This window comes from Gossypium hirsutum, chromosome D13 (assembly GCF_007990345.1).
Source record: "Gossypium hirsutum isolate 1008001.06 chromosome D13, Gossypium_hirsutum_v2.1, whole genome shotgun sequence".
NCBI lineage: Eukaryota > Viridiplantae > Streptophyta > Magnoliopsida > Malvales > Malvaceae > Gossypium > Gossypium hirsutum.
This window is the reverse complement of record NC_053449.1, coordinates 63,400,597-63,419,226: the sequence shown is the minus strand read 5'-3', so window position 1 is coordinate 63,419,226 and position 18,630 is coordinate 63,400,597. Positions and strand designations below refer to the sequence as shown.

At 32.7% G+C, this 18,630-nt stretch overlaps 1 protein-coding gene and 1 pseudogene across 1 annotated transcript; both read left to right on the top strand.

Annotated features, from left to right (window-relative positions):
- The first annotated feature begins 1,670 nt into the window (after positions 1-1,670).
- On the top strand, positions 1,671-8,295 carry LOC121225326 (signal peptide peptidase-like; annotated as a pseudogene).
- A 2,453-nt stretch (positions 8,296-10,748) lies between these two features.
- On the top strand, positions 10,749-18,258 carry LOC107944873 (uncharacterized). The gene is made up of 8 exons (XM_016878729.2): positions 10,749-11,105; positions 12,347-12,457; positions 12,535-13,137; positions 14,135-14,211; positions 15,423-15,839; positions 15,942-16,022; positions 16,116-16,210; positions 17,900-18,258. Exons 1-8 carry the CDS (start codon positions 11,099-11,101, stop codon positions 17,967-17,969), a joined length of 1,461 nt encoding a protein of 486 aa, XP_016734218.1. The 5' UTR covers positions 10,749-11,098; the 3' UTR covers positions 17,970-18,258.
- The last annotated feature ends 372 nt before the right edge of the window (positions 18,259-18,630 follow it).

Here is an 18,630-nt window from a genome sequence, read left to right as displayed (position 1 = left end):
GTCGGAACAATTGCCTCAATTCAGGGCCCGCTACGTGGGAATCATATGTTAAGTTAAGGGCTTGGACGTTTGATAATAAAAAAAATCAAGCCACAATATGAAAATAATTACCAAGTTTAGGCCCAAATCGTGATTTAACTTGATGTATTTTAATTTAACCTTTATGATCCACCAAGTTAATAGTTAGATTGATTGAATGATTGTATTAATATGATACTAATACTTTGAAAACTCAATTAGAAATTAAAACAGGTAAATGTATTTGAGAGGTCAATTTTATAAGGACATGATCAAATTAATCATTTACTATTAAATAGATCATTTTAGTCTTTATACTATTAAAAAGAATTAAATAAGTTCAATTTGTAGATGTGTTAACATTTATTGTATAAAAAAATATCATTTTCCTATTAACAAAGTAAATTTTTAGCGTTTTATGGTTTTGTACATGAAATCTTTTGATTGGAATTGCATTGCAATTGAAAAAAAAAATTGTAAGACATTTATTAAGCAGTAAATGTTAATTCTATTCCAATTTAGTTTTATTTGATTTTTTTTAGGCTAAATGTTCAAATTAGGCCCACGTTTAAGGTTAGCATATGATACCAACTTTTCAAAGTGATCAATAAGAGCCAATTTTGAAGTGCTCAATAGAGTCAACCTTTGAAGTACTCAATAAGGCTTCTCAATGTTGTATATCAAGTCTCAATTATGTTTTTATTATTTTCTTTTATTTTCAAGCAATATTTGATTCAACCGTCATGTATTTTATTTTAAACATGCTGAATTCTCTTAAGTTTTACTCAAATTGGGTTGAAGTGCATGAAAAGTCCTTGTTTGAACATTTTTATAAAGGTTAAGCCTTTATACAAGTAATTTAAAGGTTTGGCCTTTATACGAGCAACCTCTAAATGGTTACGCCCTAATTTGAGCATTTAGTCATTTTTTTAATAGTATAAAGACTAAATTATTTCCTTTAATACCTCTTAATAGAGGTGCTCATGGGTCAGGTCGGGCCTGATCTAAACATGATATTAATATACTTTATGCTTGTCCAAGTCTAGCCCGACCCGAAACCTAGGCTTAAATTTGTCAAAACTTGCCCATATTTACAAAAGATAATCTAAGCCATTTTAAGCCCACCCATATTATTTTAATATTTTTTAAAAATATTTATTTCATTTAATATTTAATAATTTTTTATATTTTTATTTATTGAAAATTTTATATAGTCATTTAACATTATTTTAATGTTTACATTAGAGTAGTATTATATATTTAGTATAAATTTATTTTTAATGCATTCTAAATTACACCATATATATAAAAATAATAATATAAAGTATTGTAAGCTTAAAATAGGTCGGGTCGAGTCGGGCTCGGACCTTGAATGTTCAAACCCGAGCTGAGCCTATATTTAAACGGGTCTAATTTTTTATCCAAACCCATTATTTAAGCCTAATATTTTTACCCAAACCGTCTCAATTTTTGGCCGGCCTTTGGCATGGCCAGGCATGAATAGTTTGTACTCCTAGGTAGTTTAACCATTCAAAATGTTTGAAGTCTGGACTAATTGAAAATTTAGATAGTAGGCGGAGTACGTATACTGAAAATAACCCTATTTATATAACAACAAATTAAAGTAAAACCTCCATCTCTCTAAAGAAAACATTCAAGTTCAACGTCATTTCCATTCAATCTGAAAAAAAAAATAAGAAAGAGAATGAAATCAAATCTTTAGATTTATTCATTTAATTTCTCTCTTTTGCTCTCATTTCCTGCAACTCCGATCTATAAAATTCCATCGTTTGTTGGAAAGAGCAAGAGAGGAAAATTAAATCAAAGGTTCTAATTCCTAATTTTATTTGAAAATCATTTAAATCTCGGTTTCGTTTTCTTATCTACTGATTATTTTGATCTATTTCTGTTTTAGATAAAACGATTATTAGCAATAAAGGACGACAATGAAGAACTGTGAAAGACTCGCTAATTTAGCTTTAGCAGGTTTTTTTTTTGACTGATTATTGGTTGTTTTGTTTTGAACATTTTTTTGGACAATTGTGTTCAATTTCGTTATTCAGTTGTTGAATTTAGTTGAATAGGGAATAGAGGATTCGTTTAGCTACTTAGCTATAGTGTCTGGGTTTTATTAGCAAGAAGAGAACTGAAGGATAGAAGTGATTTGGGGTGAAATTGACTTCCTTTTAGCTCTGGCATCTGGAATGTGTAATTTTGGGTAGAAATGTGATAGCTTTGTTGTTTGAGGGTATAAATGATCAATTCTTTCTTTATGAAATGATGGATTGTATTTGTAAAATTCAGAGCAATTACATTTAATTGGTCTCTAAATCATTATCGATTTTGAGGAAAAAAGAACTTAAAGGAATGTAAATTTAGTCTTTGGTTGGTTGTTGTTTTGGACATAAAGCCTAATAATTTGAAGAATTAAGAGCAACAGAATGCATAAGTGTAGTTTTATGTGACACAATTATGTTTAGAGTTTTATTACTTTTTAATCTGTACCTTCTTTTAACTATGTATGATATTTTATTTTCCTTTCTACACATTCTTTTTTCTTTTTAGCAACTTTTTACCAAAATAAATGTAATGAGCAAAACAAACAATCAAATGGATGCACCTTGCATCGCATTTCCCCCCATTTCTCAATCCAAAATGCATTTTATTGTATCTCTATAATATTCCATACATCTTGAATCTTGCTCAATATACTGGTGAGAAATAGATGTTCGCGTTGTGGCTGATTCTTTTAGAGAATATATGGAATTGAGAGCAGTTCATATTGTAAGTCACTGTCAGAATTGAGATAGGAGGCACGTGCATATTCTATTTCCATGGGATTCAGAAGCATGACTCTTCTTAATATAGCATCCATGATTTGCTAAATGCAGGGTTGACGTTGGCACCACTTGTTGTGAAGGTGGACCCTAACTTGAATGTTATTTTGACTGCATGCCTCGCAGTATATGTGGGCTGCTATCGTTCTGTCAAGCCAACTCCACCATTGGTGAGTATTGTAGAATTTAATTATTCTTGCCACTTTCTTGTTCCATTATTAAGGATGTCCAGATCAACATCGGCTAACAATACCGTGTCTATCATACAGGAGACAATGTCTAAAGAGCATGCTATGCGTTTTCCGTTCATTGGGAGTGCGATGCTGTTATCACTTTTCTTACTGTTCAAGTTCTTATCAAAAGACTTGGTTAATGCAGTATTGACATGCTATTTCTTTGTGCTAGGAACTGTTGCCCTTTCGTATGTTCTCTTTACATTGATTTGCTACTGTTTTTATTTTTAAAATTTTATGTGATTAGTTCACCTGATGTCGTATTTCCCATTTTTTATTCCTGCCATCATTCTTAGGGCAACAATATTGCCTGCCATGAAACGCTTCTTGCCAAAGCATTGGAATGAGGACCTTATCATTTGGCGTTTTCCATACTTCCGATGTATGTCCCTTTTTTATTATTCTTTTTGAAGTATACTTTGAGTTTTATTTATGTGAGGAATATAACATTCTTTCTCAAATTAATACTGTTTTATGAAGTTGTTTCAACCTTACATCTTAATGACATATTCTGCTTTATTTGGCTTTATTGCATCTTATTTTGAAGCAAGCATCAATGATATTTGATTGGAAGGCTCTGGTTATACTTGTATTCTTGAGTTATGTTACTTATCGGGTGTGAGTGTCAGGTATGGGTATGTTTGTGATACGGGCATGGTTAGATTTTTCAGTGTTTTTTCATGTGTTTGGAGGATCCTTGGAAGTTATATCCCCATATCCATGTGACGAGTCCTAGCAACATAGTTCTCGAGTGTTTTGGTTCAATTCTCTTATGTTATCCACCACCTTTTGTTTATATATTTTTCCCCTCCTAAAATTTCTTTGAATGAGTTCCTTGTGCGGGGAAGGAAGTTAGATGGATATAGGAGGAACTTCCTTTTTCTTTTTCTAAAGGTACTCTGCATATTATTTTTTAGCTTTTCTATAGTTTGGTAGTTGCTTCAAAGCTCCTGCTCAACTTTGTTCCCGTGATTTGCTTTTGGAATTTCTATAAATCCAAAATGAAACTAAATCTTTGGCTGTCATGATACCTTTCTTGGGACACTGCGTTCCTTTGGCAGCTTAGGAGCACTCTCGTTTGTGTTTAGTTGCCAGGTCTGCCCCTGGAATAGGTTGAATACGATTTGGATTTTAGGTGTTAAACTTGTTCTGGAGTGCTGTAACTTTTTCATGTTTAAAGTTGAATACATCTATATTCAGGCATTTACCTCATTGCTCCTTGGAAATCTTATTTGGTCGAGTTGACATTACCTTGCTTGTATTATGCAGAATGATGTTTTTGGTTACACCTTTCTTAAACAGCTTTGGAGATCGAGTTCACAAGGTCTCAGATCATAGCTGCAATTCCTGGATCCTTTTTCTGTGCATGGTACGCTTCACAGAAGCATTGGCTGGCTAATAATATTCTGGGTCTCGCTTTCTGCATTGAGGTTTGGCTGAAATATTTGTTTTATTGACATTGCTATTTTCTAATGAATGGGTATCGCAGATTAATGAGTCATTCAGTGCTTAATATCTACTCCTTTTCTACAATTTCGCGACAAGACCCAGAGAAAACAATACCTTTTAGGCATATTTACCATCTGTATTCAAACACATAATTTGGGAGTTCGCATTTATGTTATCTTAAATGTAGTCTTGGGTAGCAATTTACAAAAAGAAAAATCTGTTCTTTTGATCCAGTGTTTAGAGTTGTATACCAGACTTTAATTCATCATTTGCTTAAGTCTTCCAACATCACTTTAGTGTTTTACTATTAATAATTTATGTCAGCATATAGTTGATCTTGTCAAATTTGTGGCTAGTGTTTAATTAAGCAGTTTGGTGATTATGATTGTATTATTTATATTTTTAATAATTTCTGGGAAGACCCTTATGACTTATATATATATATATTTAACCACCTTGGTTGCTTTTTCCTTCTGTTTATTGAAATTTAAGGTTTTTTCTCTCAAGTAGAGTACACATATCAACCAGGCTTGGCGGTTTGAAGGTTTTTTGTTGGTTTTTTCAGGGAATTGAAATGCTTTCTCTTGGATCTTTTAAGACTGGCGCAATTCTCTTGGTAAGAATTGGAGTAGTGATTCTAATTAGTTTGTTTGCTCATTGGAAGTACTATTTCCTGTTATCAAGTTAACTTCCTATTTTGACTTTTCTAATGTGGCAATATTTAGCATGTTTTTAGCTGACCATCATCTATGAATTAGACAATTTTTCTACATTTAGTTATTCTTAAGATTTTGATCCACGAACCAGTTTCCTTTGTTAGCAATCTGTTTTGTCAGAGACTTGAATTGGTCCTTGCAGCTTTGAGTTTATTATTAGTGTTCTCTGGTTTGTCAAGTTTCAAAGCTATGAGTTTTTTTTGCTGATTAGCCAAACTGCAAGACTATGTTTGATCCCCCTCATTTACTTGCCTTCTTCCTGTTCAACTGTGTTTTCTTTCACTTGATTTTTGCTATCTTTATACTTGCAGACTGGGCTTTTTGTATACGATATATTATGGGTTTTTTCACTCCTGTGATGGTTAGTGTTGCAAAGTCTTTTGATGCTCCTATAAAGGTCAGTTGATGCTCCTATAAAGGTCAGTTCTTTCTTTTTCCATTTGAAACACTTTTTTCCCAGTTACCTTTCCTTTTAACCTGCATGCTTTACTGTTTTCAAAGTATTACGAAATTCATTACCTCTAGTGATCTAATTGCTTTATACTTTCCTGCAGCTTTTGTTCCCAACAGCAGACTCTGCACGACCGTTTTCCATGCTTGGACTTGGTGACATTGTAATTCCTGGTAGGTAAATCTGTTTCTAGTTGGCATGTCTAATGCATTCCAGTCATGCTAACTAAAATGTAGTATACTAAGGTTTTGAATGTAGAAACAGGAGAAATATACATGACCATTTTCTATATTTTGTATCTAGAGGTCTGATGTAGTTTGCCTTGATAACTGTTTTACTTTTTTTATTAGTTTTAAAATTCAAGCTCACAAAGAGCATGTTAAATAGCTTCAAAAAAATTCATTGGTACGTTTGAGTGCATACTCATGCATTCTGTTTCTAGGGTACAATCCAATTTGCTTCTGTAGCCCATTTGACTTAAGTTGTTTAATCATGGAGGTGTTTTATTTAGTTTTTCTTTTCCTATTTAACCAATGGCTGTCTCGCCATAGTTTTTAAGATACACTGCATGGATTCCTGGGGAATAATGCTATGAGCTGCTGGTGCTTTCTTAATGCCAGTTATTCTCAAGTGAAATATGGACCTTTTGCTTTAGGGGCAATTTTTAGTTACTAATATACACAATTATGGCGATAAATTTAAATTTACTTGGTTCAACAAAATTGCTTGTCATTTTAATTTCCATTCTGTTGACCATCATTAGTTTGACAATAAAACCTTTTAAGAGTTACATATCTGCTTTTATATTTGGTTTATTTCTCACTTGCAGGTATTTTTGTAGCGCTAGCTTTAAGATTTGATGCATCTAGGGGGAAAGGGAGCCAGTATTTTAAGAGTGCATTTTCTGGATACACAGTGGGATTGGTCCTTACAATTATCGTCATGAATTGGTTTCAAGCTGCACAGGTAAATTATTCACAACCCTTTTTATGTTCTCTTCTTGTTAATGCATGCGTCACTGTATCTGGTGAAACTTTATCCTGAGGATATGTACTCACTCTCTTTCATGACAACCTGATGATCTACAATGCTTTTTGTGCTCTCAGCCTGCACTTTTGTATATTGTACCAGCTGTTATGGGATTCTTGGCTCTTCACTGTATATGGAACAGAGAAGTCAAACCGGTTTGTTCTCTACCCTTATTTGATTTTCTCTAGCATTTGTACAGGTGTAATGTTAATGAATTAAACTAAAAGGATAAGAGTATGATTGACTGTGGGATAGAATTGATGATTTAGTTATGTCCCGAGTCTAGGAAAATCCGAAGAAACTTAAATTCATGCTCTATGTCTATGATATTATGATGTAGAGTTAAGCATAATTAGGATGCAAATGATAACCTGCACAATGTTGTGTAGTTGACATGGAAATTAGCATTTAGGTTTCAGATTACCTAAAAAGTTGGAAGCAATAGTTTGAGGATCATGCCAAGTATCTTTCATACGGAATGGTATTTGGTTATAAGCATAAGGATACATTCATTTCCCGTGAAGTAGCTTTCTGGAAATGTTTTATGAAAAGTGAACTTATTTACTAGACTAAGGGCCGTTCTAAGAGCAGGTTGGGGCCTTGCCCCCCTTTAGCTCCTCCAAAATCTCTAGGTTTTTAAGGTGATATTTTTTGTTGTTTGAATGATTCTTTGTAAAATATTTACTTTAGATTTTTTATTTGTTGGAAAATTTTGCATTAATACAAAAACGATCTATTCCTACACCTATTTTCTGCTTTGATTTAGCTTATATCTTTAGGGATATGTTACTCAGACTCAATTGTGAGTGTAGGATACGGGTATGTATCCAACATGAGTATGGTTAATTTTTCTAGGTTTTTCCATGTATTTGAAGGATCCTTGGAGGTTATATCCCCATATCCGTGTGTTGGAAGTGTCGGATACAGGTATTTCATGAAAAATGAAGAGTCCGAACAACATAGCTTTAGGGGATTGATTCTTTTTCTCTTTTCTTCATGAAGGGATTGATCCCTATAATATGGGATTTTGATCCTTTCTGCTTTACTTAACCTTTCAAAAACTGTCTTCCTTTTTCACAAGCGGAAGATATTTTCCAAAAACAAAAATAGAACTAATTTTCCTTTGACCATGAGTTCATTTTCCGTTGACCGAATTATTTTTCATGAAACAAACACTAGAAAAATACACTAATTGAAGTGATTTGTCTTCTATATTCGGATTATGATGTTGTTGATATGATCTAACATGATATGCAGTTATTGGAATTTGATGAATCAAATACTGAAATTAAATCTCAAGAAGGCAGCACTGACGAATATAGCAAGAAGGTTGAATGAAGTTATAGAAAGGCAAGCCAAACCACTCTGAAACTATATATATACACATATATATATATATAGCTTGAAAAGGAAATAGTGTTTTATTTCTTACTGCAAAACCAGATTTTGGAATTAAACAATATTGTTTTCATTTTACAAAAATTCCAATTTGCATAGATGTTTACGTAGTATAACATTTTTGTTTTCGAAAAAATTATTTATTTACCTTTTTTTTTTCTTTTCATTTTTCTCAGCTATCCAAAAGTATGCTTAAACTTAAATGTTTGAATAGCAGGTAGATTTGACAATTTCTTTATGCACATGTTTTTTTATGTGTAGGTTGATTGACTTGGTCAATTGAGTGGATTGTGTATCGGTTTGGGTCATGGTTTTTGGGACCATATCAGTGTTCCAACCAGTCAGGTCACTGGTTTTTAATTCGGTCGACTGTCGGTCCGTTTTAATTAAATAAATTATTAAAATTCATAAAAATATATAAAAATCGGTTTTACTCCTCTCAATAAGTTTTTATCTCAATTTAATCGGTTCAAAGTGGTTCACAGTCTAACTGGTTTAAATCTTTTATCTAGCCGGTCCAGTCTGATAACAACTCTGTATTGGAGTTGGTTAGTTTGGGATTTAAAAATTGAGTCACGTTGGGTCAGATCAGTTTTGCTTTTGAGTCATTTCGGGTATGGTCATTTTGACTTTTAGTTCAAGTTATTAACTTTTTATTGTCAAATCAAGTTGGATCGAGTTTAAGTCCAGATTGATCAGGTCGAGTTTTCGAGTTATTGTCATCATTAAACCTATACTCATTAGACATTTTGTGTTAAAAGGAAAAATATTCGGTGTTTAGAGTCAAAATTTCACAAGTTAAGTATCAAATTTCGCTTCGTGTTTATTACATGGTATTTGTATATATGAAATAATAACGTGTTTTGTGGCAATCATGGTTTATCACCTTGTTTTTTTGTATTTTATTAAATATATGGACTTCATGTGTTTGGTGTTAACTTTGATGAAAAGGTTGGAATATTTTTACAGTCACATACAAATTTGTCTGAAGCAACTTTCGTGAAAAATGTGATTTAAGTAACTGAATCTGCCAAATTCTTTGCTTATATGCTTTAAATTCATGGACCCTCTCTCATTTAAGATTCAACTATTTGTTTGTAGCACGTGATGTTGCGTAACGAATATTTATATTCTTTGGTAAGATATGTGTTACGCTATATTTGTGTTAAATCCGGTTGGGTCCGGGGCAAGTTAAAATTTTAAAGTTAAATTTTATTAATAGTTATTCGTCTAATTATGAAAAATTATAAAACAGTCATTTAATTATTTAATTTTATTTTTTATCATCATTTGGGCAATGTAAAAATAAAAACATAAAAAAATCCAAAATAATTAGAGGAATCTAAAATTCAAAATTTACCTTTTGTAGTTGAATGATAAAAAGATTTAAAAATTAACTGGGTTATAAAAAAAAATAATTTCCTTAATAAAAAATAATAGAAACTGAAATAATTTAAAAAACGAGTTATATGTTTCCATTAAGAAAAGTAAACTACTATACTTAAGTTCGTTAAATTATTAGTAAGTTTACGTTTTGTTCTCTTCAAAAAGTTATAAAATGATTATTGAATTAGTTGAAAGTTTTTATTTGAGTCACTAAACTAATTGTTAACTTTTTTTTTAAAGTCCGACTAGCAAGTTTCAAGTAATGATTCGACGATTGATACAATGAATCAGTACCTATCAACAAGTAGAAAAACATATATTGGATTCAAGTCGATTGACGGTCAGTGTCAGAAATGAGAGAAGAATGTTTATATTTTGGTTCGTAAATTTGTGATGTTTAACGTTATTTCATGAAAAAAACACTAAACTATAGAAGATAATTGAAAAAAAGCTTTCAATTGGTGTAGGCGATGTAAACAAAAAATACCATATAATAGTGGTTTTAACAGTTCAGTGACTGAAATGAAAATTTTCAAATAATTCAATGATCATTTTATAACCTTTTGAAATTAAGTGACCAAAATATGAACTTACATTAGTTTATTGACCTTGTGTATAATTTACCTTAAAAAATTAGAACATGCGAAAGAATAAAAAAAAGAAAGTATTAATAAATAGTTTTGTGTATTATTTTAATATAATTTAATATTTTATTTTGATGTATCCATTTAAATAATTTAATTATTTAATTAATTATTATATTATCGAAGACTGAAGCCTTTAAAGTCAGGAGTAGTAAAGAGGATATGCATTAGATAAGCCAAATTTAAACGAGGAACTAAGAAATTTTCTGATTGTTTCCTGAGAAAATAATAAAAGAAAAAAAAAATCTTCAAACCCGACCTTAATTTCTTATCCTTTTCGTCTTTAATCACTTTGAGTTTTAACCAGTTTTAACAAATTCTTTAAAACCTAATCCATTTTTTTTCTTTTCTAAAAAGTCACATCACTATACCAAGCTGTACTTTTTTTTATTAGCATATTAATATCTTTTTAAACAGAAAAGGTTAAGTTTGAGAATGACATCAAAACATACATTTTTTTAATAATTAAACGATTAAATATAAAAAAATCACTCAAAATTAAATAATTATCCTTATAATTTACCATTTTTTTAAAAAAAAACTGGGTTTTAAACTTTAATTAAGAGAAAACCAAAACCCCCCAACCTGAATTACATAACCAAAAAGAAATTGAGAGGAACAGGAAGAATAAAAGAGAAAAAAAAAACCAAAAAGAAAAACAACAGTCCTTTTTCCTCTGTCTTTTCATGAATTTCTCTCTCTGTATCTCTCTCTCTATCTCTCTCTTTGTGTAAATTAATTAAAACGTTAATGTAGAAAGAAGAAAGGCAAACAAACAAAAAAAAAACAACCCATATATGACTTGTAAAAGCTTCTTCAATGGAAAATCCAAATTTTGCTTTGCAAAAATGCGTGTTCATATTTTGAGTTCAAATCGAAGGATAAAGCTTTGAAGAAAAAAAAAACAAAGGGTACCCAAAAAAAAAAAACTAAAACTATGGAAGGTAAAGTTCCTCAATCTCAGATCAAAATTTTGAGAGTTCTTTTTTTTTTTAAATTCTATTGATTAAATTTCCACTTTTGAGTTTTGGCTATTTAAGTTTCTTTTTTTTTTTTTTTGGTTTCTTAATTGTGGATTTAGAAAGTTTGTATGTATAGCGGAATGTTTGGGTAAATAAAAACCTAGCAACATTTGTAAATTTTCTTTTTTGAGGGGAAAGGGGTTGTTTGGTTGTTGGGAAAATTGAGGAAGAAATGAAAAATTCTTGCCATGATTTATTTTCCTAGCAAAAAGGCTATGATTTACTTTTGCTTTGCTTTATTTATTTTTATATTTTTTTCAATAATTTAATGTTGCTTATGGTGCATCAGAGGGAAGTACAAATTTGGGGAAGTAGAGATCTAACCTTAGACCTTGATCTTTGTGTTTTAGCAATGACAATTGCTAAGCTAAGCTTAATTTGTGATCATTTAATGTTGGTTCATGGCTTTGCTTAGTGAGAATTTTGGTTGCCATGAATTTTTGAGTGCTTGTTTCTAATGATTTTGTGCTCCCTTTAGAATGTTGTGAGTACCTATGTTCGACATACATTCAGACATAGGTGTGTAGGATCCTCGAAATATGTGGAAGAACTTGGAAAAAGTTGAACATACGCATGTTTGACACACAGCATTATTCATAAGATCACGTAATTGATCGGAGGTTGAGTCGTATTATTTTCCATATGTTATGTTAACAAGATTGAAATTCCATAATAACTTCGTTCTATATATCGTATGTGGTTATTTTCTTATGTTACTGTCACAATAAAATCCATTTTCTGTTTTCATACGGACCTTAAAGTTCTTGCTTTTCTGGTGCAATTATTTTTCGTGGTCTTTAATGATATATATAGACATAGCTTTTCGAGCTAGCTGATGTTGGAACCTGTGTTTGCTTAAGTTCTGGTTTACGGGGAACCAACAGAATTTTTAGTTATTTAAAGTAATATACTGAAAATTTCCACCTGACCCCTCGTAATTTAGATGAGTTTATTGTTTTTCTTTTACTTTCTGTTAAGTGGATTTCTCTCTTCGTTGTTTCACTATTTCGTGTATTTGGCTAGCAAGTATACTTATCTGTGATGACTCCGGTTTTGTATTATGATGCTTAGAGTTGTAAGAATTTTGAAGTGTTTTTATCCTTACCATGCTCGATGCTTTCATATCTAATACATTTGTTATGACTTCTCTACGGTCGTTTTAGATTCGGGTGAACAACAGACCGAAGAGAATAAAGGTTCTCTAGATGTTGTGAACAAGAAAAGAACGTTCAAAACACCAGCCCAGTTGTTGGCTCTCGAGGAAGCCTACAAAGGTATTAATTCTTCTCTTGTCATCTTATTTAAATGTTTCTGCTCGTAGGTTTCAAAAGGAGTTTTGGTTCTTTTACAGAGCAAAAATTTCCTTCCGATGAAATGAAAGCACGACTAGCAGTTCAGATAGGGTTGACGGAAAAGCAGATATCTAGTTGGTTTTGTCACAGAAGGTTGAAAGACAAAAGGAGAGATGAATCCTACCCTAATGGGCGACAAGATCATTCTAGTGGTGTTATTCAGGATCGTGGCAGTGGATTGAGGCAAGATTCTTGTGGTAGTATTAAGCAGGGTGATTATCGGAATATTGATCTGAGGGAAGTTGAAAGTCGAAGGATTTATGGCCAAGAATTTCCAGCTGCTGACCTCAAATACGAGTGTAGGAGTCATCAAAATCCATATGATGATCATATGGAGGATACATCTTCTGAAAGTAATTTGTCTTTAAATGATCAGCCTGAAAATGGAGCAATTACACAGATAAACCCGAGGAGTACTAAAAGTATCGGTTATAAGCCATCGGGATATTTGAAGGTTAAGGGTGAAATTGAAAATCCTGCTATTACTGCTGTTAAGAGGCAGCTAGGGAGGCATTACAAAGAAGATGGTCCTCTACTTGGTATTCAATTCGATTCACTTCCTCCTGGTGCATTTGAGTTCCCAAGTAGCAGTCCGGTCAATGGTAAGTCCAATACCCGGATACATATGTTTTATCAACTATTTTTGTAGAATCATGAAATTCTTGTGGTGAATTTTCAAGTTTTTGGAAAGCAATAAGATTTTTTACTTGTGAGCTTAGAATCTAGAGATTAAGCTGCGCAGAAGTTTTTGATAATTATATTTGAAATATTGTTTGCTTGCTTTGAAGGTTCTTCTTACCTATGTTGCTCGGACTTAGCTATGTGTCCAACACGGATATGTTTAACACAGGGTCATATCCTTGGGTAAAAGTATCATGGAGGCCCTTGGACTAGGAGTCAGAATGCATTTTGCCTCCTCTACTCTAAAAATAGGCAAACTAGTCTTTGTAAATTAGATTAAAGAGCAAATTGGTCGTTTTTGTTAAAATTTTCATCCATTTGTATTGTTAAAAATTGGCGTGGTTGATAGAATAACCAAACAGTGACATATGATGTACCTCGTGTACCTCATGCTAATGTACAGGGACCAAGTTTTAACAGCAAAAATGGATGAAATTTTTAACAGGACCAGTTTGCTCTTTGATCTAATATACAGGGATTAATATGCCCTTTTTTTTTAATAGAGGGAGTAAAATGCAATCTAACTCCTAGTATAGGGGCCTCCATGGTACTTTAACCCATATCCTTGTACATATGTCTGGATGTATGCCAGACATGAGTACTCTAAGCAAAATGAAGAGTCTGATCAATTTAGATAAAAGCCCTAAGTAAACAGCTGGAAATGGCAATGAAATAGGATAGATGCATATAAATCTGAAGCAAAGGTTTTTACATGAAAGGTAACATGCTTGTGCGAAGCATGACATATTTTGATACTACAGTAACGAGAGAATAGCTGCTACTAGTTTTTCTTTCTTCGGTCAACATTCCATTTCTCTGCATGTGTGTGTGTAGTCTTTTTGCTTAATGTTGATCCATATTTTCAATCTTGAAATATTTGAAACTTCATATTTGCCTTCTATTTATTGCTTTGGGCAGAGCCAATGTACGTTGGAGATACCCGACAGACCCATTCTCCAGATACCTCTGGAGTTATAAAGCAGCCAAGCAACATTGTAAGTGAACTCTCTGATGCATTATTTTCACATTTTAGCAACATAGTCGACACCCAAACTATACTTATATTACATTCTATAGTTATATGACCCTTTTAAACATTGCTGAACATTAGTTTGAGTTCATATCTAAAGGTGCCATATTGCTGTCCTCTTGAGAGAGAACTTCATTCAGGGTATTCTCGTTGAAAACCGGGGATTGTTGTGAGTATTACACAATTGGCGATATGTGTCGAGCGCTGCTAGTATTTACAGTGGTTTAGACCGAGTAAAACTTCTATACCTGTTTTAGTTTTGGTTAAATTCTGCTATTAGTCTCTTTACTTTGTGAAAGTTATGAATTTAGTTCCTATACTTTAATTTGGTCAATTTCAGTCTTTATACTTTTCAAAATTTAAAATTTCAGTCCTTGCTAAACGATAACTGTTAAAGTCATTAAGTTTAACGATAATTGTTAAATTCATTAAGTTTTGCTATTTCCAAAATCTGATGCGGCAAGCATATTATCATATGTGTAATGCTATGTCAATTTGTTATTTACACGTATTACTCAATAAAAGTTCATTTGTGTCAAGACTGAAATTTTAGAATTCGAAAAGTATAGTGACTTAGAATTATCAAAATTCAAAAGCTATGTGTTGGGTTAGGACTAAAATTTCAAATTTTGAGAAGTACAGACACTAAACCAATTTGAAAAGTACAGAGCCTAAAATTGATCAAATTAAAGTACAGGGATTAATAGCAGAATTTAACCTTTAGTTTTAAGCAATTTTGTTTAGCCCCACAATTCATTCAAGAGATAAAGGAGAAATTATCCGAACACTTCTATGGAAGGGGAGAGAGAGTCTATCCTTGCCTAGAAAATATCTTGGTCCTATATTAGGATCTTTTAGTTCAACTGAAACACGAATTCCTGCTAAATGATTTTGGGCATTGCAGATTAAAAGCTTTGGTTCAATCATTACCTTCTGTGATGCTTCGTAAGAGCAATAAGTGTTCTTTATACCTGGTCTTGGATACACGGAAGTCAATCCAATCCGTCCAATTAGAAGCTATATCGATATTAGTTATAATAGGAACTCGTATTAACAAGCTGGATATTATCTGAACTAGTATTAACAAGCTGGATATTATCTTTCTTTTTAAGAATAAGTTATTCAAAGTGAGGTTTTTGGGTCATAAATCTATTTTTCTTTTTGATGGCCTTGTAGGTAAATGTACATAATTCGAAGATTAGTTCTCAGGATTCCGATATGGAGGGTGCCAAATTTAACACAGTGCAAGGGTCCGAAAGACGGGACAGAAAATCTCATCATCAACTAAAACATAAGTCTTCTTTAGATATCTACAACGATTCTACCAAAAAAAGTACTCTCACTGATTCCAAACGAATTAAAACGAGCTCAAAGCTTGCTGTTGGAAAGATGGGATCGGATTCTTTTCCTAATCATCCCAGTCCCTATGGTATGAAAATTTCCGATGAACAAGAAAAGCCTTGGTTGCATGATGATGATAACCATACCTATAAGGCCCCTAAGAATGAAAACTTATCTAGAACTTCAAATTTGATTCGAGGGTACAATGAGTCCTCGAGTACTGAGAGAGGATCATCTGCAAGGATGGGAAAGGTGTCATAATCGGCTTATATTTCTGCTCATTGTTTTTTCCAATCAATAGTTTCCATGATGAATGTTTTCTCATGAAATTGATTTGCTTCACATAATTTGCAGGTGGAGAAACTTGGTGGAGAGTGGAAGACAAAAAAGGAGTACCCTGTTACAGTAAAAACCAATCTGAAAAACAAATTGAGAGTAAGTTCATGCTTTAGTTCGTGTATGGAGTTTTGGTTATGCATGCATATCATGTACTGATGTTTTGCTTTTGACACCGTTTCATATTTTAAGGTCTCCAAACAAGTCAATGCTCAATATCCTCTACAAGATTTTGCAGCATATGCACCACATGCTAGATTGCCTTTGTTGACAAATCAGACTAAAGGGTTAGTATTTATGTATTTCTTACCCATTCCCTCTTATTCTATGTTATTCGACTTGGATGTGAGTTTTATACATAGATATGTGCTAGGCTATTGTTAGAACGGCCAGTTATGCGCTCACACATTTCACAGTCCCTAATTCTTTAGAGAAGTGATATCCCCATACCCCATGTTCAGAAATGTGTTTGACACAGAATCTTTTAGGAAAACTTAAGAGTCGAAGCAATAATATAGCTTTTATTTATTGCCATGTGCATACCCCAATGAACTTCTTCTTGTGTATTTATTCGGTGAATGTATATGAGAGGTCCCTCTATTATAGGGACCTTATCAAATTAGTCTCTTACTATTAAATTGATCAATTTAGTTCCTATACTATTAAAAATAATCAAATAAGGCTAAATTGGAATAGAGTTAACATTTACTGTTTAAAAAATATCATTTGCTGTTAATGTTTTCAAAGTTTTTATGGTTCTGTAAATGAAATTTTTTGTTTAGAATTGAACTGCGATTGAAAAAAACAATTTTCAAGACAATTTTTATACGGTAAATGTTCTTTGTTACAATTTGGAGTTATTTGATTCTTTTTAATAGTATAGGGACTAAATTATTCCATCTTATAATAGAAGGACTAGTTTGATCCAGTTCCTATAATACAGGGACATTTTAGGTACTTTCACCATATTTATTTTGATTTTGCATGTATGTAGACAGGCATTCTTTTATGTGCTCACACATTTATTGCGGTTTTGTTTCTGTGCATTCATTCTTGTTTTCAGTGGGAATAGCAACTATTTTGGTGGTGCTTTTCTTCAGTTTTCAAGATTATTTTTAGTCGGTACTAGTAGCAACTATTGGAACAACATTTGTGTGTGTGTACCTTTTGAGTGATTCGGAAAATGTAATCTGATTATCGTAGTTAAGCAATCCGACCAAGCTAAAACCAATTTTGAGTGGGTTGAGACCCAACATAAACAGAATGGCCCTTGAACATCTTCGTAATTAGCGGAAAAGCTTAGCTTAGTCAATTCATACATCCATCCTTTAAAGGTTGCATCAAGCAGGTTCGGGTTCAAGTCTAAGCATTTGGAACCCTTCCCTATCTCTAGACTATGACCTTGTTCGTACCCAATTAAGTTCCGGTTTTGGGACCGTAGCTTTACCCAAAAACCAAACCAATATGATAATAAACCACTTGTGAATGACGGTCTTTAAGTAGTGAAGTAGAATGTGGGAATATATACGTAATATTTGAATCAAAATTTGATATTTCAAGAATTTGGGTAGCTAGAGTTCCTCCAAATCTTTCAATAGATCAGTTCGTATTTTACATAAGGGGGGCATGTCAGAGAAGTCCAGGGCGAAGGAACCATCAGTAAGCATGGACTGTAGGGGTAAAGCAAGTCCAATACTGGACCGGACTGGCCGGGGGACTAGTCCAGAGAGTGGCTTTGAATCAATTAGATTGGGAACTGGTACAGACTAGTTGAACCGGTTAAACTGGCGGTTGAACCAGGCTTTTTGAATTTTTAATAATTTTTAATTGGACAACAGGTCGGATCAATGAACCGGTGGCCTGACCGGTTAGACCACCTGTCCTGTTTAAAAAACATTGAGCAAGGCATATTTTTTATTTCATCTTATAATAGTTTTCAACCTTTGAAACCGTTTTTTATTTATATGTCATCTTAGATCTTCCATGGATGTACCATCTAGCTTCAGTGAGGATGAAACTGCAGAAACCGATTCGTCCTCGGATTGACGACGGTCGACAACTCATATGGTTTGATGGATTGTAGATAGAGGCTTAATGGGTTATCTTTCAATTCCACGAGTCAATACCCATATTAAGGATTATATAATTGCTTTTGTGTACAGCTTCAGAAAAGATATGGCTTCCATGGTACTAACTGGAAAAAGACACACTGGTAGGGAACATTGAGCATTTTTGTTCATTGTATTTTGTCCTTAAAAAGGTGGTGTTCCACTGTTAATATATATGTATAGAAAATCTTTCAGTATTTAGTTAATTAAATGCTTTGTGAAGGAAAGTTGTGAATTTTTTTTGGTCGGGCCCAGTCATGATTTATGTTTTATTTTTAAAACAATTTGTTCAACTTCAGCATGATTATTTGAATTGGGTTAGATTAGTCTAGGTATTAGGTTAGAAAAAGACATTGGATGAGTTGACTCGAGAATCAGTTTTATTTTTATAAATTTTTAATAATTTATTTAGTCAAACTAGACGAACCGGCAAACCGGTGGTCTAGTTGATTTGACCACTGGTCTGAATTCTGATTTTTGGTCTTGGATTACTTTTGGATTTAGTATTTTTTTTTTTTAAACTCTCTTAAATATCGGGTGGCTTATAGGCCGGGTTTTGGATAGGTTTAGTACCATTTTCTCCATCTACAATTACTTTT

Bases quoted from the DNA above. Each gene is read 5' to 3' on its own strand.
- LOC107944873 (XM_016878729.2), top strand. The intron at 12,458-12,534 runs GTATTAATTCTT...GTTCTTTTACAG, and splicing joins TCTCGAGGAAGCCTACAAAG to AGCAAAAATTTCCTTCCGAT. The intron at 13,138-14,134 runs GTAAGTCCAATA...TGCTTTGGGCAG, and splicing joins AAGTAGCAGTCCGGTCAATG to AGCCAATGTACGTTGGAGAT.